General features: G+C 41.4%; 1 protein-coding gene across 2 annotated transcripts; it reads left to right on the forward strand.

Moving 5' to 3' along the window:
- Positions 1-273: 273 nt before the first annotated feature.
- On the forward strand, positions 274-24,578 carry ZFX (zinc finger protein X-linked). Of its 2 annotated transcripts, XM_080343210.1 has the most exons (8): positions 274-940; positions 7,065-7,153; positions 7,593-8,159; positions 15,810-15,959; positions 16,158-16,301; positions 16,394-16,528; positions 19,093-19,233; positions 20,676-24,578. In XM_080343210.1, the coding sequence occupies exons 2-8, from the start codon at positions 7,093-7,095 to the stop codon at positions 21,860-21,862; spliced, it is 2,385 nt and encodes a 794-aa protein (XP_080199336.1). In that variant the 5' UTR covers positions 274-940; positions 7,065-7,092; the 3' UTR covers positions 21,863-24,578. The 2 variants fall into 2 exon arrangements, with proteins under 2 accessions (XP_080199336.1, XP_080199337.1); XM_080343211.1 differs by lacking the exons at positions 15,810-15,959; positions 16,158-16,301; positions 16,394-16,528.
- The last annotated feature ends 998 nt before the right edge of the window (positions 24,579-25,576 follow it).

Consider the following 25,576-nt stretch of genomic DNA (forward strand, 5'->3'; position numbering starts at 1 on the left):
TTCCCGGGGGCGCAGCGCTGGTCAGTGCCCGCGGGGCGCGCCGTCCGTCACGCGTGGAACGGCCGCCTTCCGCGTGGAGAGTCGGTGCTCCAGCTGCGCCTGCCGCCCCACCGTCCCTGTGGTGGTGTTGTTGTTATTCGCCATAATTCCCACTGGTAGCCGCGCCCCGCACCGGGGTGACCCGAGGCCACGCAAGCCCCGGCCCAAGGCCCGTGTCACCCCCAGCGCGGAGTTTCCGCAACCTAACAAAATCCAGGTCCCGGTCCCCCCGCCGCGCAGATGCAAGTTAAACGCAGCGGCTGGAACGCGGAGCCCCCCGGCCCTTACCCCCGGGCCGAGCAGGGCCGGGCTGGGCCGCAGGCCTGGTGTCCGGCGCCGCGGGATGGCGGCCGCGGGAGGCGGAGGGCGGGGGAGGCTCGCCCGGGCGGCGCCAGCATGGAGGGGCCGGGAAGGGAGGGGGGTCCCCGGGGCAGCCGCTTCGCTTCGGGGGCGCACGCCGAGCCCCGAGCGGCGCTTTGCGGCCGAGCTGCGGCGGAGGCGGCTGCAGGAGGAGCCGCAGGGAGCCGAGCGCCGCCGCGCCTGCCTCTCCCCCCCCCGCCGCGCCGCCACCACCCCTACCCGCGCCGGCTCGCCCGGCCCAGCAGCGGCCCCCGGCCCAAGCGGCGGGCCCGGCCCCAGCGAACGGCTGGCCCGCGGCGGCGGGCAGCGGCGGCGGCGCGCTCCCTTCCGCCTTTTCCTGGGTCTCTCTCGGGCAGTGACGTGACGTGCTGACGGCGGGCCCGGCCCGGGGAGCTTGGCCGCTTCCACTCAGCTCCGAGCTCGGCCCCTCCCTCCCCTCCCGCCCGCCCGCCCCGCCGCAGCCGCCGCCGCCGCCGCGCTCGGCCCAGTCGCGCTGAGAGAGGCCGCGCCGAGGCGAGCGCCGCCGCCCGCCACCCGCACGGTAAGCAGCCCCGGGGCTGGGCCCCGCCGCCCGGCCCGGCCCGGGCCTTCCCCTGCCCGCACCAGGCCGCAGCGCAGGCCCCGAGGAGGCCGCAGCTAGGCCGCGCCAGAGCTCTGGCAAGAGAGCGGGCCGCAGGGCCTGGGTCGGCGCGTTCCGCACACCCAGCGTGGCCCTGGGCAGCGGGGGAGGCGGTATGAGGGGAGCGGAAGCGGAGGGGGGTGGTTGCGGGCCCGGGGGGAGACAGACGAGGTCGGTGCCAGGCCCCAGGCCCGGCCGAGGGGGTTTGGAGAGTGTCTGGAGGAGGAGACAAAATGGCGGCGCGCGGGGGGGGGGGAGGTGGAGGGCGCCGGGCGCCATCTTGAATTAATCGCTCGCCATAGCCTGTGCCTCCGCGCAGGCCGGGCCGGGCCGGAGGGGGGAGCCCCTGGCCCCGCTCATCGCAGCGACGGGCCGCAGGTTCCGGAGAGGGAGAGCCCGTAGCCTCCCCACCCCCGCTTCTCCCTCCTCTCCCCTGCCTCTCCCTCCTCCCCGCTTCGGCGCCTGCCAGCCAGCGAGTCGCAGGGGAGCTCGGCGCTTTCCGGCCCGTGGCGGCTTCCTGCGCGGCCGCGCCGGGGCTACCAGCGGTTTCTTGCCAGCCCCGACATCACCTCTCCTGCCGGCCGGCCGGGAATCCGGGCAGCGGTGCGAGGTTCGCCCTCAGCCTCCCTGGCCCGGCCGCCCCACGGGGTGCGGAGGCGCGGGGCCCCCAATGCCTTGGGGGCTCCCCAGACCCCTTGGGGCTCCCACTTGGTGCAGGCTTCTGCTCCCCCCTGGCCGTCCCGTCTCCTGCACAGGCCCCCAGCTGACTAGAAAGTAGTTTCAAAGGCTCTCCAGGGACTGGTTATTTTCCTCAATTGAGTTTTCCTTAAGAATTACCTTAGGTGTTGTCTAATGCACAACATCCCTATGAAATATGGAGAAGCCTCCCCCCCCTTTTTTTTTAACTGGTTTCTGGAAATGCCTGCATCACTGAACTACAACAAAGAGGAAAACACTTCTTTTTTTTTTCTTTTCTTTTTTTTTTTTTAATGAAATCGTAATGAAAACGGCAGTACTGATTCTCCTGCCAAAACTGAAGGAGGTGCATCAAGAAATAAACAGCTAAATGATGACACCGTCACATTTGTAACATTGTTTATATTCTTCAATTTCTTCACCTAATAATCATGGGGTGTATTTCCAAGATAAGAATTAGATGCTATAGAAGTATAATTTTTTTTTTTTTTACCCTTCACGTGTGTGTGATTGAGAGTGTGTGTGTCCATCGTATTCTCCCTAAGTGGGTCATGTAGGGAGAGTTGTGACACTGCAGCAGGAGTGTAGACGGAACCCACAGCTGTCTCATAACCACAGCAAAGCTTCGGGCAGCTCGGGGCTCTCACTCAATTGGGACATGCAAGGCGTGCTGCAATTTTTAATGGGATGTGGCAAGGCACGATGGGAACTTTGTTATAGTCGTACACTAAAGTCATCAGCGTTGATCGTGGTTGGGGCTTGGACGTGGAGAATTTTTGCTGTTTATGAGTTGATTTTTTTGGGAAGGGTCAGAGTTTTGCTGCATCGGTATTTGGTTGATGCCCTTACTGCAAATAAACAGATGTACTCTTCTTTCATTAGGAGCAGGCAAAGGACTATGTTATGCATTTATTTTTCATAAGGATGGCTTTTCTGAAGTTTCTTCTTTTTCCTTTCTTCCCATTTTCATTTTTTCCTTTTTTGGTGAGAGCAGAGAAACTGACAGTTTCTGTGGTGTATTAAAGCTCTTTCTTCTATGGAACTCTATTTTTAAAGTTGTTCTCTCTTTAAAAAGTGACAGCTTGTCTGTTTTTTTTTATTTCATCTTTATTACCTTGCTAGGCCTGTTGAGTCAAGGATTATAATGTAGCAAGAGCTTTTCTTGACTGATTGTATCCGAGATCAGATTTTCAGAAAATATCCGTTTTTATTTTTGGAGGTTACTTTATTGCTCATAGCTTAACTTTCCATTAATATATAATTTTTTATCTGTCCTTTCACTTGGAAATACTGTCTTGACTTTCAGAAAAACCAAACCAGCTAAGTCTCCGAATAAATAGGTAAAAGTCAATAGGTAAGAACTAACCTTACAAGTGGAAATAGCTTATTTCAGAGTTGTACTAGTTCTCAATCCATGTGAAGCTGGCATAGACCCAAGCCAAGTAAAGAAGATGTAGGTATTTAGTTATTTTCAGAGGTATAAAACCTGCTTTTATCTGCCTAGGCTTTTTCTGTCATAGTCACAGAAGAACAGTTCCCAAATTACTGAGATTTGAACAAAATGCCATGTAGATTTGGGCGTTGAGAAGGACTAAATGTAGGGCCACGGCTGGGCACCTTCTTCTCTTTGGGAGTTTAGGTTCCCAAACCAGAACTGAAAACTGATTCTGTCTGCTTTGATGCCAGAATCTGCTCCTGAGGTGAGTGTCGGCTGGAATATTTTGACAGAATCGAGAGGAGTTTCTGCCCTTCTGTAAATCTTGCAGGAAAATGAACTACTGGAATTGCTTCTTAGCCTTATGGTACCATGGAGCTTAGGGTGCTTGCCAGAGAATTTTGAGGTGTTTGGTGTGGTGCTCTCAAGAAGCAGCTCTGGCATTTCCTGTGTTGCAGACCAGCATCTTCCTCATAGAGCTGCTGGTTCGTGCAGAACCACATGCCGTATCTTCATTTGCCTGGCTGTGTCTTGGGCCCCTGTGCTGGCTCAGAAGAAGAGCAAGCAGCAAGAAACACAGTGTTTTCTCATCTATTGGTTAGAGTATCCAAACCTTGAAATTATTTCAGGAAATGTTTAGGGAATTTTTTTTCCCCCATCCATGAATGAATGTCTTGATGGCTTTTTGGACTCCAGATTTCGTTTTAGGCACCTACATGCTTTTAGATAGTGTATTCAAATCCTTTTTTAAACACTTGCATCCTCTTTTGGTCCTCTTGCCGCAGCAAATTTCTGTGAAGGTAGAGTCTGTGCCCTAGTGGAGCACTTTTAGAAATCTTGATCGTCCTGCAGAGGAGTAAGAATTTGTGCATATGAATTCATTGGCTGGGTCTGGTTGCAAAAGAGCATTATGAGAAACCTTATTTAGGAAGAAACTCATTCACTGAAAGGGTTGGGTTTTTTTCCTTCTCCTTTGGAACAAGTACCAAAGTATACATCTGTGGCCTTTTAAAGACTCAGTCTTGAAAAGTCATGTTCCTGGGAAACTTCTTCAGTTTGTACAGAAACTGAGCCTTCGTTTTGCAGCATATTATGCCCCTGTAGGTTACAAGGCCTTGCCAGTGGAGAAGAGGCCACACTTGTGCAGAATGTGTGGTTGAAGGTCTGGTGGCCTGTCACTGCTGGTGGCACATGGAACTGTGCCATTGTGAACACCTCAAACTCATTGGTTTGTTGACTGGAATCTGGGCAGCAGTGAAGAGATGGCACGTTCTGGGCGCTAGGAAGTAGTGGTGGCAACCTCTGGGCCTCATGGGTGAGGATGGTGGATGGACAATGAAGGAGGGCATCACTCAGACCTAAGTGGGGGGAGGGTGCAATACAGAAAGTGCAAGCATGAATCATGGGAAGCAGGAATTTGTGGTGGAGTGGTGGTCAGGTGGGTGATGAAAGCAGGAAGTGGAGAAAACGAATGCCAGTTCTTCCAGTAGCTAGTGGTGAACTGGTGCTTCAAGCTAGTTGGGTCCCAGCCAATCAGAGACTAATGTGTGTGGTAATAGAGTCCTCAAAAGCACAGGCAGAAACAGCATCTTGACTTTTCCCAGAGAGCTGGACAGCGAGTGCTGGCTTCTTATGTGTGTATCACCTAAGGAGAGAGGCCATTTATTTCTTCCAACCCTTAATCCCCCCCCTTGTCTCCTCCAGAAAAGAACTCTCTGAATTGTTGGTACAATCTTTGCTACAAATCGATCAGTAGCACGGCTTTGAGCAAAGGTTGCGAGTGTGCTGTAGTTACAAGCTGGAGAAATTAAATAATCATGTGAGGCGGTAAGGAACATAACACACGCTGTTTCCCTGAAAATAAGACAGGGTCTTTTATTAATTTTTGTTCCCAAAGATACCCTTTTGGACAAGTATAGCTGCCTGGACACTATTTAAATTGACTTTTTTATGAACTGTAACTAGGGCTTATTTTTGGAGTAAGGCTTATATTTCAAACATCTTCAAAAATCCTGAAGAATCATGCTAGGGCTTATTTTTGGGGAAACAGGGTAGATACCAGGACACAAGAAGTTGGAGGAGAAGTAACAGAAAAGATGAAACTAAACACAGAAGGCAACACAGAAAAGATGACAACATGAACGGGAAAGATATTTGTGATAGGTTGGCTAGGTGTACACTGAATAAATAGAAGTAAACCAAGTTGGGTATGAATAATTATTGCTTAAATGACTGTATGAAACCTTGTTATTCCGTTCTTGTTTCTGTGGCATGGCAGAAGTTGGTTGCCATCAGTCAAGCTGTGTCTTGTATCAGATGCTGAGAAACACTTTTCTTCTGCTCTTAGTTCTGAAAAAAAAGCATCTGTGTGAAGAGCTGTTCCTGTTAATAGTAGGTGCTTCTGACAGAAATGCTTGACAGAATAATTGTGAGGTGATTTATGTCCAGATGGACACCACAACAATTTGTTAGCGCAGCAATCTTTAAAATATAGGGGCCTTCCAACCGAACACTGCACAAATATGGGACCCCTTGGAAAATTATTGGACTGCTGTTGCATTTTCTCCAGTTCAATTTCTGGCTATATTTCTCCCTCAACTTGTAAAAATATTTTTTTTCTTATATATAAATTAGATGTTTAGCTGCAAAGAGCTGAGAAAAGTTGAGCTAGAAAAAATAGCGAAGTCTAGAAAATACTTGCTACAGATTATGGTTGTAGGCTTGTGGTTTGGCGTAGTTAGTTTTTTCTTTTGTATAGAACTTTTCCCCATGAAGACTTAATTAATATAAATGTTAGTTGATGTAATTTGGAAAGCTTATGATTCTTACGGAAACCTTGGGCAGAATCTTAATGTTTTTTCTAGGTCTTTTGTGAAAGTATCACAGGAATGGGGAGATTTCTGCCTGTCTCTGTGAAAAAAGTTTGAAGGAAGGAGAATTGCATCTTGATCTGTACAGAAACATGAGCAGAAACGTGTAGCAACGTTCTCTTGCCTTTCACTGGTTCTACACTTAGGAAACTAGGTCGACTAAGTGCAAGGAAGTAGTACAAGTTTATGTTAGATCACGTTTTACCCAACTAAGTTTGCCTGATCCTAATTATAATGCAAATATGTAAGCAGCAATATTTAGACTGCAGTTTCAGATTTTAGTAGGTATTTTAACTTCGTGGTCTTTTTTTTGTAGTTTTGTTAAAAAAAATAGAAATCTTAAGTTGTTCTTATGCGTTGAAGATACGTTAACATTCTGTTCAAAGAAATCTGGTAGCATATGGCATTGGTAATTTTTGAGAACTGGTAATATTTTTTAGTACAAAAACAAAGAGGTACTTTGTCTCGGGGCAGAAATTTTTCAAATATTCAAGCATCTGGGGGTTCAAAACATATGGTGTTATGTTCTGGAAGCAGTTTGCATTGATAGTGCCTGAGTATGGACAGAGGGGAATCAAAAGCTGTGTGCATTTCAGATTATTGGCTGTCTGCCTTTAACTTACCTTATCAAACTTTGATTTGACAATGCTGTATTCCTCATAATGCAAAAAAGATTTGAGTGTGAACTTGTCTTGGCTTTGTCTTTTTTTATTTTTTTTCTTTGTAAGATTATAAGGAGATCATCTTTTCATATCCCTTTATCAGCTGCTTCTGTGTTTGTAGAACTGTGGGGTTTTGAGAAATGGACCTGGAGTGCTGGAATTCATCCTTCTGTTACTCAGACTCTGGGTGTTTGGTATTCTAGAATAGTGTTTCTGGGATCCCAAACGGAGGTGCTCTGAGTGAAATCTGGTCCATCTTAAAGTCAAGAGGTGTCGTCTATTAACTGCCACACACCCAAAATTTCTGCTTTTCTGTGCACAGGAAGAGGCAATATTCATAGCATAATATGAGTTAAATAACCTGTCTTCTTTACCTCTTACAGACACTGTGACTGATGAGAATTAAAGGCCATGGATGAAGATGGGCTTGAATTGCAGCCACATGAGCCAAATGCATTTTTTGATCCAACAGGTTGGTCGTGAGATAACATGTAGATAAGTGTTCACATTAGATACTATTGGCTGTTTGTTTGTCTTTGCTTAAAAGTCCTGTACTGCATCAATGCTTTTGTATAGAGTAGTCGCTTTCGATTTTTGGTTGTTTTTGTTACTCAGAGCAATATGAATGAGCTGCTGTTTGGTCAAGTAATAGTTGTTTGGGTATTGGGGGAGAGTCTGAAAAGTTGTAACCTTTTCCAGAAGAGAAAATGTTCTGTTAGCACCTGCTGAGGACTTGCTTTATCAGCTCCCCATATATCTGCCTATCTTAAATGCTTATAGGCTATTATGCCTGTTTTACTAAATTGCAGCATAGTGTGCAACTTGAAGTAAAATAGAAGTAATTTCAATTATCAACCACTTAATCTGAGTTAGTTTTGCAATTTAATTGGTATTTTAATCATGTTTTTCAGGAGCTGATGCAGGACATATGGATGGAGATCAGATTGTTGTGGAAGTACAGGAAACAGTATTTGTTTCAGATGTAGTCGACTCAGATATAACTGTGCATAATTTTGTTCCTGATGATCCAGATTCGGTAGTAATCCAAGATGTCATTGAGGATGTTGTTATCGAGGATGTTCAATGCCCAGACATCATGGAGGAGCCAGACGTATCTGAAACTGTCATTATTCCTGAGCAAGTGCTGGACACAGATGTAGCCGAAGAGGTTTCTCTGGCTCATTGCACTGTCCCAGATGATGTTTTAGCTTCTGACATAACAGCAGAAGCAATGTCTATACCAGAACATGTACTGACAAGTGAGTCAATGCATGTACCTGAAGTTGGACATGTAGAACATGTAGTTCATGATAATGTTGAAGAGGCAGATATTGTCACTGATACTCTGGGAACAGATGTTGTTTCTGAAGAAGTCTTGGTGGCAGACTGTGCATCAGAGGCAGTGATCGATGCCAACGGAATTCCTGTGGAACATCAAGATGAAAAGGGCAATTGTGAAGATTACCTTATGATTTCCTGTAAGTGTCTGGGTAAAGCCGTCGAAATTCTTAATATATGGGCCTAGGCGGTGCTTGAAATATCTGAGTGAGATTTACTGTATTAGTTAATGAAATGCACATCTCACAAATGCACTCAAATGGGGGTATTTTTAAGAACATGTACCAGCTAAAAATGCTGGTGAAGTTAAGGGAGAGAAATACTGGCAAATGCATGTCTGATTATAAATTATTTCTGTAGCATTTTATAGTGTATGAACAAAAGAGTAAGAATTCTGGTAGACTAAATGCCATGTATTAGTAAGAACTGAACAAAAATGAAAGTGACATTGTTTGAAAATGAATGTATATGCAGTTTACCAAGACTACTGCCAAGACATTAAGAAAACAAACAAACAAAAATTCTTGGAAAAGGGAAAGTAAAAACCCCTCTTTTTTAGCACTCCACGTGACAATTTCTTATCTTTGTCCTGTTTTTTGCTAGGCCCCCTCCACTTCATTTATGGTTAGATACAGGCAACAATATGGTTTTCTTTGCTGTTAGAATGTGCTTTCTTCTTTTGATTAAGCAAAGGACAGAGATATGCTGCTAACAAAAAGAATAGCTATCGCTGCTCACAGCTGCAGAGCAACCATGAATATCTTCGTCTCCTTTAGGGGACACTGGTGCAATCATGTTCAATCATATTTCAAAAGACTTAAAAGTAGAGTGTGGAGAAAAACAGAGTATATCATCAGTCCTTTTTCTACTGAGGATATCCATTTGTGCAAACTAGAGCTTACTCTTAAGAATGTTACTTATAATGCTTATTCAATGCATAACCTAGGAACATCACATCAGTGTCACTGCTGAACATTTGTTTGTCGTAGAAATCAAAAAGCTTTGTTAGGCTGGTTTGGTTAATTGCCATTTCAGGCACTTCACTTTTATCTGTCATTAAATGACTGTATTGATGAGGCATGCTTCATGCTCTGCTTCAGTTACCCTTTTTCTTTTCTATTTTATTTTTCCCCCTTTGGACACTTTTTTGAAATGTATAATAACTTGTTTTAATTTTATATTCTGTAATTATGGATTTTAATGTTGCTTCTCCTTGCCTAGGATCACTGTATTTCTTAATTTATCATCTCTTGTGTTCCATGAGTAACCTTGTGCAGCCATGTTTTGAGTTTATATGAGGTACAGTTAATTCTCTGTTATCTGGGAAAACAATGAAATGAGATAGTGCAAAATATGGATAGCACACAATATTGTAAAATTAAGCTGCAAGATCATACTGAGGTGAAATAGATCAGGGATGCTCCTCTCTGAAATAGCATTAATCCAAACTCATAAATAAATGCACTCTGTACATTATGGTACAGATACAACTTTCTGGGTCTAGACCCGAGTTAGGTCAGCTGAAAGCAGCCCAAATGCCACCACACCTGTGGCATAGTTACGCAACAAAGTGAATAATCCACCTATGGATGATTCAGGCCTGACTGTGTCAAGACTCTTGTGGTGATCCTTACCTGTTTCTTATCCCTGACTTAGCTTTTGAAGATGCTGTTGCTCCTGTCTCTCTGCTTACCCCTCCCCTGCAGGTTGTCATCCCACAGCATGGGCAGCAGTGTGACACCTGCGGAGCTGCAGTCATGGGAACAACTTTGCAGACTGTGTATGTGTAAATTCAAGTCAGAGGGGTGGGTAGGTGCGTGTCCCATTCAACCATTGCTAGTGGCTGAATGGAGGCAGAATGTCTTTGTGGGTGCTGTATTGCATGACCCCTAACATACCCACTCAGCTAGGAAGTCGTCTTAGATAATACCAGTCATCAACAGGTAGTAACTGGCAGAAAACACAGGAATTTCATTGTTCTGTTGTGCTGGGATATTCTGTTCTCAGTCACGTATTTCTGCAGTTTCATACTCTATGTAATAGTGCTTCTTGATAGTCTTGCAATGTGCTTTGTTTAGATTCAGAACCTTAAATAAGCAAGCATTTAAAATAATGGTTATGCTGCAGAACATACATCCTTTCTATTTGTGTTTAAAATGTTGAGAAAGTTTACAGTTCATTTTAAAGGGAAGTTCCCTATTACCACCTACTGTGTTTAAAGCCTGCATAACAAGTTCTTCTGGTTGTGAAGTCAGAGTCTGGTGCTTTTCTGTGAAGTAAAGACTATCTTGCCAAATAGCCTCTTCGTTGTATGGAAAACATTATTTGAATTAATTTATCTCTCTTTTTTTTTTTTTTCTTTTTTTTGGTGTGTTGATAGTGTATGTGTTTATTGGTCTGTTGACTGTCTCAGTTCTTCAGTTGAACTTAGATGGATTTTAAAAGGTAGTAACATCAGCCTAGTTTTTGATTTTTTTCATCCTGACCTGTAAATTCATGCTTGATTTTGGCAAACCTCCCTGGACTGCTGGGGCAGATGTTGGAATGTAATTTTGTCTGCCATTGCAGTAGCCAAATGAAGCTGATTCTCAAATCTGGCAGCTAGACTCTGTTCTTCAGGATGCTTTTGCCCATCCTCTTTTATCTAGACACTTAACAAAGTATGACAGTTTTTGTTCTTTCTGTTGAAGGTTTCTCAGTCTGTATTCTTCAGTGGAAGTTATTGGCAAAATCTTTTTGCTGTTTTCTTGTGTCTCTCTCTTTAAGCGTTTACATTTTTGTCCCTAATGAACTGAATCTACATAGATTTTCTTAAAATAAGATTATTTTCTTAGCTCTATCCTGAATATATCTGTTTTGAAATGACTAACCCAGGTGTACTTTTTTAACGTTGTGTTTTTACCTTGATTTCAGACTGCTTTGTCTTTTCAAAAAGTATAGTCCTAGTAGGTTTCATTCTGTGGCTTTGCTTCAATAAATTCAGTATTTTAACATTTCTTTTCCCATTTAGATTTAATTTAGTTTCTGCATTGATATGTCTGTGTTTTTTTAATTTCCAAGATAACATTTCTTGGCACAGCTTATATTATCACTTACCTTTTGATGTACTCACCTTTTTTTCTTGGATACTTTGCCCTCAAGCTTCATTTTTCATTGATGGTATGTTTGGGGCACTTAAAGCAGAGCAGAATCAGATACTTACTCAACAAAGCAAGCAAACTGCTACTAGTTAGTAGCTTGAAAACGGCCCAGGGAGTTTGCTAAATCATTTTTCCTTTCACATATGCCATAAGAAGCCAGCTCATGAGTTTGGTCAGGGAAGGATAAATTGTGTACTGACTCACACTGGCACTAATTATTTGGTAGCAAGTTTTGAGACTTGGAAAATAGTTTCTCCATAAATGAAGCAGTAATGGTGAGATTAGCTAGTGTTTGTCAAAACAATACCCCTCCCAGCATTTACTAACCAAGGAAAGTATTGCTTTATACCTGACCATAAGATGGAAATTAAGATTTTTGCTTGTCTGATTTTATTCTGTTTGGCAAATAAAGACGTGCTCTGGCATGAACTCATTCCATAAGACAGAAAGTTGTATTCTGATAATACTCATACTTAATTGCAGTAAAAATGGTGAGACGCAAAGTAAGTTTGACAAAGGGGATCTGGAGAAAGGGACAGATGGCCTCACAAAGTTGTAGCTGCAGTTTTAGGAAGTTATAGGATGTTTGCTAATACAAGGGCTGTGTTATGTCCAGCCATACCCTCACTTTGCTCTGAGTCAGGCATGTCTTTTGTTTGTTGTCTCTGAATTAGCACTTTCCATTACAGAATCAGAACCCAGGGTACTCAAAGAGAGAGAATAATGATTGCATGTTTTAATTGGTGTGGGTGAAACCTATATTTTCTCATCCTCATTGGATGCTTAAATTGAAAGCAGAGGATCTGATCAAAAAGGCCATAAAGTTCATGCCTTCATTAGGGCCATCCAGTAGATTTCAGTCAGGAACACAAAATGATTTTATTTGCCTTTTTAGCATGAAGAAGTACCCTCCTCTTTTTCCCTGGAGGTTCTTAAAGATGCAGGAAATTACTTTTTCCTTTCTGTGAAGTAGAACTTGCTGCCGAGCTTCTGCCTGACCACTGGAACAGCAGCAGCCGCTGTTGCAAAGGAGGCTGCTCAGGAGGTGACCATGAGGGGTGGGGGAGATGAGAGTTCCCTGAGTGATACCTTGGAGCTTTGTCTGATTTGTGTGCTGGGGACAGCAGTGAGAGAAGGACAAGTGTTAGAGACCAGTGTGGTGCTCAGGAGGATCTCTGCTAGATTGCTGCCCTGAGGGGAGCTTCAGATGCACAGGCTGTACTGTTGATCATGTGGCAATGGCATTTGCATTAAAATAAAAATAGAACAGATTTCTGTTTTCCAACATCTTAGGGTACCTACTTTGCCATTTAAGAAATAACTGGACAGTAGAAGTTACTTTCAGTGGATGAGGAATTCTCTGCTATCAAGTGAAGTACAAGTAAAATGTTTCTATCCCAGATAACTGAAGAAAGTCTATCTGGGGAATACAGCATGCTTTTTGTTTATTTTAGAGAAAACAGAATAGTTAGCAGTGGCCTTTTTCATTAAGAATGGTTAAGTAGGGTTGTTTATTTTGTAAGCAGGCAAGTATCCTATTATATGCATTTTTTTTTTAGCAGCAACGAGAATCACTTGGGAGCATAAAGGCTGATAAAATAGATGATTTCTCATCAAATTGCTCCATAGACAGATTTTTAAGATATGTTAAACTGGTGTGGAGACAGGCTTTCTTAGAATGTTTGTAAGAATTGTTTCAGTATGTTATTTAGCAGTGAGGAGTGTGTACTTGAAAAAGATGGAAGGTTTCTTAGTCCTTAAGTGAATTTTGTCTTTTACAATCCTTATATTTCCTCATTAACCCCATATAGAGGAAAAATGGTAGGAAGGAATAAATGTAAAAGCTTATGGAAGCCATTAAAAAATAGAGACAGTTACAGATATTTGCATTTTTCTAATTAGGAGTAAAAGACTGCAAGAAAATGGTGCTTTATGTGATAGGTACCCATTCTGTTTCGCCGCCTTTGTCTCAGGGAGAGTGGCTGAGTCACCATGCCTGGAGGTGTTTAAAAGACGCATAGAAGAAGTTCTTAGGGTCATGGTTTAGTGACAGCGTTGAGTTAACGGTTGGGCTGGATGATCCTGAGGGTGTTTTCCAACCAAAATGATATTATTATTCTTGTGATTTTTATATTTTTTTCTACCTTTTTCTTTCCACCCTACTTTTCTTCCTCCTACCTGTTTGCTACTATTCTGCGAATACTATAACTTTTTAAGCCCTTCAAGTACTTAACTTTTTCAAGTTTTACTACCTGCTGAGAGTGAAATATTTTCCTTTCAGATGAGAAAAGTTTGCCTAATATTCTTACACATTTTAATGGTGCTGTTAAAAAATATTTAAGCCAGTTGTTACATTTTGAAAACGCTGTTGAATATAGAGGGAAATCAGGGATAAACAAACTCCGAATTATATAATGACTTTTTTTTTTTTTTCTTTTTAAAATCATGTTGTCTAAAAGATTACTTTGAAGCTTGGAGAACTTACTTCAAAGAGTAAATGTGGCATATTTTTAAGATCTAGAATTCTTCCGTTGTGTGAATATTAGCAGTGGATACTTCCATTAATGTATGGAGGTAAAAAACTCTATTGTAGTTAAAAGAAACCAGCCTATTTCACATGGCACATGTAGGTTTGTTTCCTCTTTGATTGGTTCCAGCGTGAGTTGAGCTGGATGGCAGACGTCCACTTTGGCTTCAGCATTGTAAAATCAGTCTACACTGATTTGAAAGCCTTCCAAGTACATGTGCATGACACTGGAAACAGCCAAGTTATGGGAGAGCAACTACATAAATCTAGCATAGGAATGAAAGGAAGTTTTCTTTTTGTCAAGAGTTCCAGTGACGTTTGGTATTTCATGCATATGCCAAAGAATTTATGAAATTCTGCTCAATAACTGAATATGCGTACTGTGTAGCTATGTTGTTAACACGAGTTAACATCTTAAGGTTTTTACTTTTGAAATGCTTTGGGGTTTCAGCTGTAAAATGTTACGTTGCTGTTTGTGGCACAAAATAATTTTTTAAACATGATACTGCTTGAAACGTTCTGTATGGTGGCCATTGATCATGAACTTGCCATAAGAGTATGTAATGCTTTTTCTGTTGCTCTTTTGGTGAGGAAGGTGATAAATTCATTTTAGTGCTTCATAATTTAATGTTATTCCTATTTCTTTGTGAATAATGATGCCTCATTGAGAGACTGCACTTAAATAGAGTTGTGTTTGATACCTGAGACAGAACATGTGCTGATTTATGTAATTCAAAGGCTAATTTATTGACTTAATGGCAGGAAAATAATAGTAATCATGTTTTGAACTTTTTTTGGTAGTAGTAGATCTTAAAGTAAATGGATGACTTGCAGTTACTGAGTAGTAAAGCTATGACTTAGTTAGGAGGATAGTTAAATGAGTGCCAGTAAAATGAGCATACTTTGTTCAAAGTATTTTGTATGTGCTAGGCACAGTAGTTAAAAATTCTACAGCATTTACGGGGCTGTTCTTATACTTGCTTTAGTATAAAGTTCATGTCTTGTAATGAATTGAAGTTATGCGTGGCTCTGAGGGGAGCCATGTCAGCCTCCAAAAGTTACTTTATCAACAGTGAAGTCACAAATGACAAAAATATGACATGATGTTAAGAATTCTTGAATAATCTCAACACTCAAGAAGCTTCTGAAGTTGAGAGGTTCTCTGAAGGTCTTGAGATGCTGGATTTTATTTTTGTGAATGCATATTTAATATTTATTTCTTGAAAACTCACTTTTGGTAAAGAAAGATGGTGCGTTTGTGCATGTGCCTCTGTGGAGTACATCTTAAAAATCAGAAATGTGTTCCTCACAAAGCTGGCTGTTGGCCACGTTTGTGTGGGAGGCTGAAGCAAGTCATGGCAAGTCAAACTGAAGTGTGGTGTTGGTTTGCTTCTGGAAGGAAGAGAGCAAAATTTGAGATGATCGTAAGGAGAGTGTGCAGGGCTACAGCATAAAATGAAGCGCAATTCCCTTTCAGTAAGGGCACTGTGAACATTTAGTCAAATAGGTTCAGCAGTGCTGTAGCGTCAGGCTGCATTTTGACACTGTGCTCGATCCCTCAGCTGTTGAGCGGGTGAGAGAAAAGTGGAGAGTTTTCTTCCTGGAGTTTTCACTGATTTCCTCTCCAGTCAGCTGAAGAAGCACCAATAACACCGCTTTGCAAGGAGCCAGGCCTGACTGGCTTGTGTTAGAGATGAGGTTGAGCAACAGATAATGCTTTTGAAAAAAACATTTAATAGCATGTTAGTTGTGAAGGAGAATGCAATTACAACTGAGAATAAGTGGAATATGCCACAGAGTAAGTACTAATATGCAGTTTCTTCCTACCTTGATCTTGACACAGGCCATTATTTCCCTATTAGCATTGCCTGGTGTGGTCCTTCATGCTTCTAGTCATACCACTGCAGCACTCTTGCACTTCCACCTTAACTAGGAGATATGGCTTGAATTTATTTCTGTGGTTATTGTTGTTATTTTCAAGGATATGAAAAAAAAATAAAGTATTTATGGGTAGGTTCTTTATCACAATGTATTTTTAAACTGTTTCCAAATTTGAGTAATAACGTCTTTCATATATGTCTGTCTGTAGATGACTGGATAATTGTAATAACTTGTTTTTGTAGTGGATGATGCTGGTAAGATAGAACAAGAAGGTTCTGCTGAAATTACCATGGAAGCAGAGCCAGAAAGTGGCTCTTGTAAAGTGGATGGCATTTGTCCAGAAGTCATCAAGGTCTATATATTCAAAGCAGATCCTGGAGAAGATGATTTAGGTAAAATATGCTCATTTTGGAATACTCCACCCTGACATTTGAAATTTTGCATAAGTAAAGACTGTGGTTTCTCTCAAGTCATCTGTAAAGAGCTGTGGGTCTGATGTTAAAGAGTGAGAAACTTCCAGTTTTCTGTGTTTTTGCACAGAACTTGAACCAAGTGTATTTAAAATATTTTACTCTGGTCTTCCTAACTAGGGGGCACAGTAGACATTGTGGAGAGCGAGCCAGAGAATGACCACGCAGTCGGATTACTCGATCAAAATAGCAGTATTCGTATTCCAAGGGAGAAAATGGTTTACATGACTGTAAATGATTCTCAGCATGAAGATGAAGACTTAAGTAAGTAGGTGGCTTTCATTTGGGAACAAGGATTTTCACTTTCAACAGTTCAGTGTTCCTATTAACTTTTTCTTGACTTCTTTTTCTCTTAGATGTTGCAGAAATAGCTGATGAGGTTTATATGGAAGTGATTGTAGGAGAGGAGGATGCAGCAGTGGCCCATGAGCAGCAAATAGATGACACTGAAATTAAAACTTTCATGCCAATAGCTTGGGCAGCAGCTTATGGTAGGTAATGCTTAAAGAGATTTTTCCTGGTGATGCTGACTGTAGCAAAATGTTGGGGATTGTTTTTTGGAGGGTAGTATGTTTATTTTTAAAATTTTAGTTTCAGTTTTAGTTTTAAAGTTTTAGTTTAATAATGGTTTCTTTGCATAATGAGCCTTAAGCAGAGAGAATCTGTAAGGCAGGCAGGTTCTTATTCCTATTTTAACAGGCATTTTCCTTCCAATTTTCATGATGTAGAAGGGGAAATACATGAGCTTTCAGCTGAAAAATTACACCTCAAATACACTTGTCCTTCACAGTTTTAGGACGCAGTAAGATCTGGCTTGGGAATAGAACTGAATATTTTTATTTTGGGTGGAAAAAGAAAAGGCACATGGGAATATGTGAGATACAGTTTAACAGTGGAAAGCAGCACTGACTTCTTGATTTACATAATAATAAAAATAATAAATGCTTTCTTGAAGGAACATATAAATATGTGATTTAACCAATGGAAATAATTGCTTCACAAAAAAGAAACTGGAAGAAGACATCTTAAAATTATAGCAGAACCCTGAGAATATTTCCAGCATGCAGAGCCGTGTTCCTTGAACATTAGTATTTGAACACCAGCTCATGCAAACTGATCTCCAAAACTTACATAAGCTGGTAGACCAAAATCTCAGAAATGTTTCTGTGTTGTGCTGTTGTTCTTCTAAATGTACTTTGAGTAAATGAAGCAGAAGAAATAGTGGAGTAGAGGACAGAACTTAGGTTATATGTCTGCATGATGAGGATTGTGGTGATGATGCCAGCAAACAAATGGCAGAGAAGTGCTGAGAATGCAGTGGGGGCTGGAATCACGGATGTAAGTCAGGGGAGGGCAAGATCTTGAGGAGTAGCATGTGTTGGAAGTTGCATAGGAGGTGGATGGTAGCGCACCCACAGCCTTATCTTTGGCCATATGCTGGTGAGCACAGTTTGGGTGAAGAGGAAAGGAGAGAAGCTACATTGAGTACGAATTAAAAATGGAATTAAGTGAACTCAAACAAAAGTTGTAGACTGAAAGTTCAGTGATTTTGAAGGAGGAGAAAATGGAGCAGAGTGTACTGAGAAGAGAGAGATGGAATTGAAAGGAGAATTTTAAAATTTGGGAAACAGTAGAGTCATTGCACTGTCAGCAGTAAGCAACCTAACATGCAAGGTGAGTGGTGGTGGGCAAAGGAAGGAATAGTGAAGGATGAAGGCGTGAAAATGGTGGAGATTTGTCACCTGCACTTCTCAGAACTCTGATAACAGAGCTGATAACAGTGGCATCTTGAAATGTTAGGTTTATTTTGTTGCTGAATTGTAGCAAAGCCCAGTCCCACTGTGCTTCACATTGCAGAAAGTTTTTGTGATTTTATTCTAGTATTAGAAAATGTTTGGGGCCTTTTTTGTGTTAACGCTCTAGAAGGACTCCATGCACATGTTGCAAACTTTCTGCACGTGAGATGTGAAATGGGTTTTCATTTTCAGCGTTTGTCACTTGCCACATTTGCTGTTCAACACTTGAGCCAGCATATAAATCTGAATCTTCAGGCTCTGCACGTGCCTGTTTCTGGCTTGGAATCATACGTTTGTTCTTACGTTAACTGTGACTATTCATTCTTGGCACACTACAAAGGAAACAGCTATTGAGCATCTTGCACTTTTGTCCATTTCAATCTTCCTTTCTCATTTGTGTGCTTTGCTTTCCCTTGGAACTGTTGACTTCTATTGATTCAAGTAAATGCTTAACTGTGAAATTTATTATTAAAATTTATTTATACCCTTAAATGATGAATGTTAAACTGATTGCCAGTAAATACCTTCCCGAATTTATAGATACATTTATCTGTGATTTTCTTATTTGTTTTGCATCCAGTGATACCATTTGTGTAGCAAACACGAAGCTCTGTGAGACAAAGATTGTTTCCTTCTTTTTCTATTATACAATACAGAGCATGCTCTTTGTTCCCAGTAGAAAGAATTTGTAAGTGTTAAAGCGTCAGGTTTGCAAAGAGTAAGTAGTGTACTTTGTGTGCAAATTATGGGCTGTTCAGAACAATTCTTTCATCACAGTTCCAGTTCTGAAATTTGTTGTGTGAGAAACTTGAGTCAGGTGAATTCAGATGTCCAGAAGTGAACGGGAGCTCACACATGAATGTTTTTCAGGACTTGGAAGAAAGTGGGGCACAGTAAATATTGTGACATGCCACTGTTTACTGATATTAAACATTTTGGACATAATTAGCAACCAAAGAAATGTGAAAAATCCTGCATTTAAAGGAGTACTCTTTTTAAAATGGAAAACCATGAATTGCTGTAAATTGTGTACTCCTGTAAAATTAGCTTAACAAAGCCAGTGCTTCCAGGGTCATAATACTACACTTAATTCCTAAGTTACATACAGAGAAGTTTTGCAGCCCATCCTGTGCATCATTATGGTTTGATTAGATGTCCAGATAATAGTTTATCTTTTCTTCCATTATCATTGTAGAGCCTGTTCTTTGAATAAACTGTAGAGTGATGATGGTAGATAACTGTTTAACTTATCTTGTTAGGTAATAATAATGATGGCATTGAAAGTCGGAATGGCACTGCAAGTGCTCTTTTGCACATAGATGAGTCAGCTGGGCTTGGAAGACTGGCTAAGCAAAAACCAAAGAAAAAAAGGAGACCTGAGTCCAGGCAGTATCAAACAGGTGAGTGGCTGGTGATAATCCGGTTCTTCTAGACACTTATCCAAAACCAGATCTACTTTGCTGGGGGGGTGTGCAGCATCTTGTAAAAAGCAGTGATTATTCGGGGAATTACTTTGTTGACAACACTTCTGTATCATAAGGGAAGGCGTGTTTTATTTTCAAGTTTTTAAATAGACAGCTCATTTGGATTGGGGGGGTGATTTACAGGAAACAGTCCCTGACATAGAAAAAAAACTATCATAGCAAAAGGTTAAAAATCTATATACTTAACTTGCCACACCAATTTTAATATTAAATGTTACTTTTTTTAAAGATGATGTTAGATAAAGTGTTCCATACCGGTACTTTTAAAAAACGCTTTTCGTCTTTATTGAAAATACATAGAACAACACATTTCATTATATCAGCTCAATAAGTAACTGGAAAATCTGAACACTGTATGTTATAGTAGATAGTATAACTTCTATATCCTTTTCTGGTTTAATTGTGAAATTAATTGCCTAGATGTTCATGGCAGTGTTCTTAATTGCATCTATAAGAACAGATGTGCTGTTTTGGCATGATTTCATTTCTGCTCTTACTATGTTATGGTCTGATAAAGTTAAAAAAAACCACTTGACTGTTTTCTTTAGTAGCCTTGCCTTAAATGATACTAAGAGTTTCCTTCCAAATTGTGACTTAACTGTAGGAGTTCTGTTTTGTCTAGCACTGAATTAGTAAACCAGGCAAATTTTAATCTTAAAGTTTGCTTTTTCTATTTCCAGATACCTAGTCAGTTCTCCTTCTAAAATGTTTTTGGAAAAGAGAGCTTTTTAGCATGCCTAGACAAATTCAGGCTAAACAAATCAGGCTGATGGATGAGTCCAAATAAGTTCCAAAGCTTTGAGGTGTCTGTAAGTGAAATGTGTTCTCATTGATTCATGCTTGACACCTCTTTAGATTGTAACTGTGACAGATGGCACAAGAAGGAGGTGTTAGTTTGGGGACGTGTGAACTGTAGTCAGCAGTAGGTGATTCAACTACCAGATTAAATTTTACAGATCGTGGAAAGTTGAGGAAGGTCATGTGTTATGCTTACTATGTAATACTCAGTCTAACAAGTTGGCTGCTGTTTTTTGCACCAGCAACCGTTTCTGCATGTGTTTAATGCATTAACTCAGTCACAGTTCCTCAAAGTAGAATTATGTAAGGTGAAGAACAGCTGGGTGATGCTTTGGTTGTCTCCATAAAAAAACAGTATTTCCTTTCTCCTGATAAGAATAATGAATGAAAGCAGTAATTCCCTCCATTTCTCCTACCCGAGTCTATTCTGTTATGTAGTGTGTGTGTCTGACTGTGATGCTATTTAACAATTCAACTTATTGTGAAGCTTGAAATATGACATTTATTGAAGTGTACTATTATTGTATAATATTGAGGAAGGGTTTCTTGTTGTTTTTCAGCAATAATCATTGGCCCTGATGGTCACCCGTTGACAGTCTACCCCTGCATGATTTGTGGAAAGAAATTCAAATCTAGAGGTTTCTTGAAAAGGCACATGAAAAACCACCCAGAGCACCTTCTTACTAAGAAGAAATACAGATGTACAGACTGTGATTACACTACAAATAAAAAAATAAGTTTACATAACCACTTGGAGAGTCATAAGCTGACCAACAAAACAGAAAAGCTTATTGAGTGCGATGAGTGTGGGAAGAGCTTCTCTCATGCGGGAACTTTATTTACTCACAAGCTGGTGCACAGGGACAAAGGAGTTAATAAAACGCACAAGTGCAAATTCTGCGATTATGAGACAGCAGAACAAGGATTGCTGAGTCATCACCTTTTAGCTGTCCACAGCAAGAACTTTCCTCACATTTGCGTGGAGTGTGGCAAAGGATTTCGTCATCCGTCAGAGCTCAAGAAGCACATGCGAATCCACACTGGTGAGAAACCCTACCAGTGCCAATATTGTGAATACCGCTCCGCCGACTCTTCTAACTTGAAAACACACGTAAAGACTAAACACAGTAAGGAAACGCCACTCAAGTGCGATATTTGTTTCCAGACTTTTTCAGATACCAAAGAGCTGCAGCAGCATACGCTTATGCATCAAGAAAGTAAAACACATCAGTGTTTGCATTGTGACCATAAGAGCTCAAACTCGAGTGATCTGAAACGACACATAATTTCAGTCCACACGAAAGACTATCCTCACAAGTGTGATATGTGCGACAAAGGCTTTCACAGGCCTTCGGAACTGAAAAAACACGTGGCGGCTCACAAGGGTAAAAAGTTGCACCAATGCAGACATTGTGACTTTAAGATTGCAGATCCCTTCATTCTGAGCCGTCACATACTCTCAGTTCACACAAAGGATCTTCCATTCAGGTGCAAGAGATGTCGGAAGGGCTTTAGGCAACAAAGCGAGCTGAAAAAACACATGAAAACACACAGTGGCAGGAAGGTTTATCAGTGTGAATACTGTGAGTATAGCACTACAGACGCCTCAGGCTTCAAACGGCATGTTATTTCCATTCATACAAAAGACTACCCTCACCGGTGTGAGTATTGCAAGAAAGGTTTCCGAAGGCCTTCAGAGAAGAACCAGCACATTATGAGGCATCATAAAGATGTTGGGCTGCCTTAAAGTCTCTTTCACAGACTTACAGCTGGAATTATAAAGGAATTTTGCCTTTCGGGCAGTTAGCTTATTTTAAAGCAAATCACCTGCGATCACACACACATACACAAAAAAAAAAAGACAAAAAAAAATACTGTGCATTTGATTTGTTGCTGTATAAAAATAGGATTATCGCTTCTAGTTGACTTTTATACTTTTTGTTCAATAGCGTGTTCTGAATTCTATTCAGTTTGTTTAATAAATGAAGAAAAGATGGCAACAATAAAGTTGCATTTAATAAAGTAAACCCTGTCTCTTACTGAATTTTTCAACCGTAATAGTTTATTTAAGTATATTTATCTTACTGACCTTGTTGATACTCACAGTGTCCATGTTAATGCAGTTTTGTGAATTTTAAAAATACGCAATTTCTCCTGATGAAATTGTCAGAGGTGTGTATAAAATGGGGAATTGTGATGCTGAAGATCAAGTCAGTAGGGCCCACCTCATTGTCTTGTTTTGACTATACAGACTTTGTGGCAGGTAAACTATTTTCCATTTGAGGAGTTACACATCTGACTTTATTGAAGAAAACCATTCTGCGTTTTAATTCAGGTTTCAGCTAAAAAAATTTTAAGTGGTTTGGGGCATTTGTTATCTTTCTTTGTCGAATTTGAAAGTATGCTCATGTACGCATGTGTTTATTGTTCTGTGCTTCTTTGTCTTTGAAAGGTTTTGCCTGTCAAAAAATGAGTTGGGTTTTTTTCAATTTACTGCTATCGTAATGTTGGAAACGTAAAATGCTGTTGTTCCATCCGCAGAGTTAATAGATTGCAACCGTCTGTACGTGCCAGTAAACGTACCTCAAACTTAATGCTGTTACGTATATCAGTATTTCTTTCAAAGAACAGTTTGTGGTTCAAGTCGCGCTTTTATTGTGAGTTGGTTGAGAACAAAATTTAAGACTGAGAGGTGCCTCTATTTTGGAAATGAGATACTTACAGTGAGGGCTTCAGAGGGGGATGGAGTGGAGCAGATGTGTTCAGGAGGAGTAGAGGTGTTTTAATGTAGATATCCTTAATAAGAAAAGTAACTTATGATAGAACTGTTTCTAAATTGAATGTTTTTCCTGAGCCATTAGCAGCCGTGTTAAGCCGCCGTTTATTAATTAGTACAGTATCCAGAATTAACCCAGTTCTTTTAATCTGTTTATAGACAGCTGGGAGAACATTACAATTATTATATGCAATTTTGCCACCTGAAGACTATTATAAAATAGCGCCATGTCGTTTGCTAATTGCAGCATAAACGTACAAAGCACGAAGTCGTGTGCCTCAACAACAACTGTGGAGCGAAAAACCCAAGCCACTTCAGTACATGCCAGATTTTAGGCCCCGGTCATGCTCCCCTTGCTCAGATTGCCCCCGAAGCCACTGGCTGACGATGGATTGCAGAACTGGGAGGCAGCTGCCTGCCAGCTTAGGGTAGATTTGTGACCAACAATTCGCTAATGAGAAGAGTTCGGAGCCTGGCCTGCTGTTGACTCTTGTTTCTAGGCAGGCAAAGTCCTGTTGAAATGGAACAGGAATTTTAGTGATGGTGTCAGGTTTGTGGTGACAGAGGGACAAAGGTTTCCTTTCAGATGTGCATCTTCTAAGCCTTTTGTATTTAGTTTTCTTACCGAGCCCTGTTTCTGCTCAGCCCTCCTGTTTCACTCTAAGCCGAAATACTTGTGTTTAATTTGCAGTTCAGAAGAGTCGAATGCCATGTCACTACCTTTATTGTATAATTTCTTTTTCTTTTGATGCTTGCTTGGCAGTGCCGCCGGACTTGTCCAATGCGCTCTTGTATAATATTGCTATTAACGGGCTGTGAGCCTTTAGTGTGTAATCCCCAGGTGTGCTGCACTGTGCCTTCCTTGAAATCCCACGTGAAGTCGAGCAGATTTCCTACATGGCCGTAGCTGTCTGCCTGTTGTCCACTGGTTGCCAAATCAGACGCAGTAAAACCCCGTACGCATTTTCCCTTTGTGTCTTCCCCCCCTCCCCTTATGTTCAAGCATTTTCTAACTGGAAACCTGAAAAGTGTACAAAATCTGCATAAACTCCCATAGCATTGCCGAGGATTTTAGCCATTTCGAACTTTATTTTTTTAAATAAGCTGAAAGACAAAGAACACAATTTTACACATTTTCTTTCGCTTATGTAGCCTGGAATCATACACACTTTTTTTTTTAAAGCACAATGTTGAAACTTTTTTTTAATAATTAAAGGTTTGGTCAAGTGGATTTTGTAAAATGTATTTGTCTGTATAAAGAGAAAATGAAATTATAGTTATTGTTAATGTACTGACATTAGTTACAGGTTAGTTTTAATTCTTAAATAATTTGCTTAGCAAATGCTATAAAATGGATGTTTCAGTTTAATGTTAAAAAAAGGTACAGATTTTTACAAGGACATAATATAAATTATTGTTCTGTAGAAAATACCCTGTTAAATATTGTATACGTCCTTCCCTCTGTACACTTTGTAAAAAAGACAAAAGAAAAAAACAAAATACATAGAATCATATAGGGATGTGTGACATTATTGTAATTGTGTACTTGATAATAACGTGAAAAAATAAAATTCAAAATATTTTCCTGTTAATGAACGTTCAGTCTATTTGATGCCAGTACTGAGACCAAGCATTGTTCTGAGGACACGACCATCTGTAGCTCTCTTGAGCTTCAGTTTGTTTCTGCTCCCCGTTCTTCAGCTCATTCTGTGTAGTCCTGAGGCGTGGGTGATCCAGTCCCTCATTTGGTTGAATTGTGTCTGTGCGTGGAGACGGAGGGGCTTTATGGTTGTTTTTCTGCACATGGGAGCTGTTTCGGTAATGGTTCATTGGGCACAGGTTGTCCTGCCTTAGTGGTGTGTGTGTGGCCTCATGTCAACCCCTTGCCCCCACTAACCTAATGACAGAGGTGCTGTTGGGTGTCCCTGCCCTCCCTGCCTGCCTGAGAAGAGAGGAGGCGAAACATGGAGGTGGCACATCTGCTGGCCCACATACCACCAGGGTATTTAGTCTAACTAGTTTACTTTCACTGGATACCTTTAGGAAATGCTGACTCCTTCACTTCTCATCTTGGTTCATCGTGCAGCCAGATGAGCACTGGGCAACTCTTGGCAATAAGAAGCTGTTGTGCCGAGCTGCCAGCAATCTGCTTTGCTTTGATTTGTTTCCTTGTGGGTTTTTTTTCCATCTACCTGGTGTTCCTCAGCTGCTGATCGGGAAACTGCATGTTGAGTAGCAGAGACGTTCAGGGCACTGAAGGACAATTATCCCCGTTCCTGGCTGCTGTGAGGAAGAGCCAGGAGGAATTCGGAGTTCTTCCAGCTTGTCCAGACTAACAAATCTCTCCCTCCCCTTGGATCTGCCCCCTTCCTCTTGGATTCTCTTAGCTCTGAAAGCCTCGCTGCTTGGTTGCCAGGCTCTGCTGAAAGCTCCTCAGCTTGCCCAGGTGCCTGCAGCCCATGCCGGTGACGTCCCCCTTGCTGGGACGCAGCAGCAAAGGCACCCGGAGCGATGAGGCAGGAGAGCCCGGATGCCATCCTGGGAGTTCTTCGACAGCCGTATGTGCAAGCCAAAAGGCTGCATCACTAATTAGCAAAAAGAAGCATCTGGCTAACAGCTCACTGCAGTTCCCTGGCTTATTAAAGGCAGTAATTAAAATTAAATAATATATCATTAATAGGAAAC

This window comes from Nesoenas mayeri (genome assembly GCF_963082525.1).
Source record: "Nesoenas mayeri genome assembly, chromosome: 1".
Taxonomy (NCBI): Eukaryota; Metazoa; Chordata; class Aves; order Columbiformes; family Columbidae; genus Nesoenas; species Nesoenas mayeri.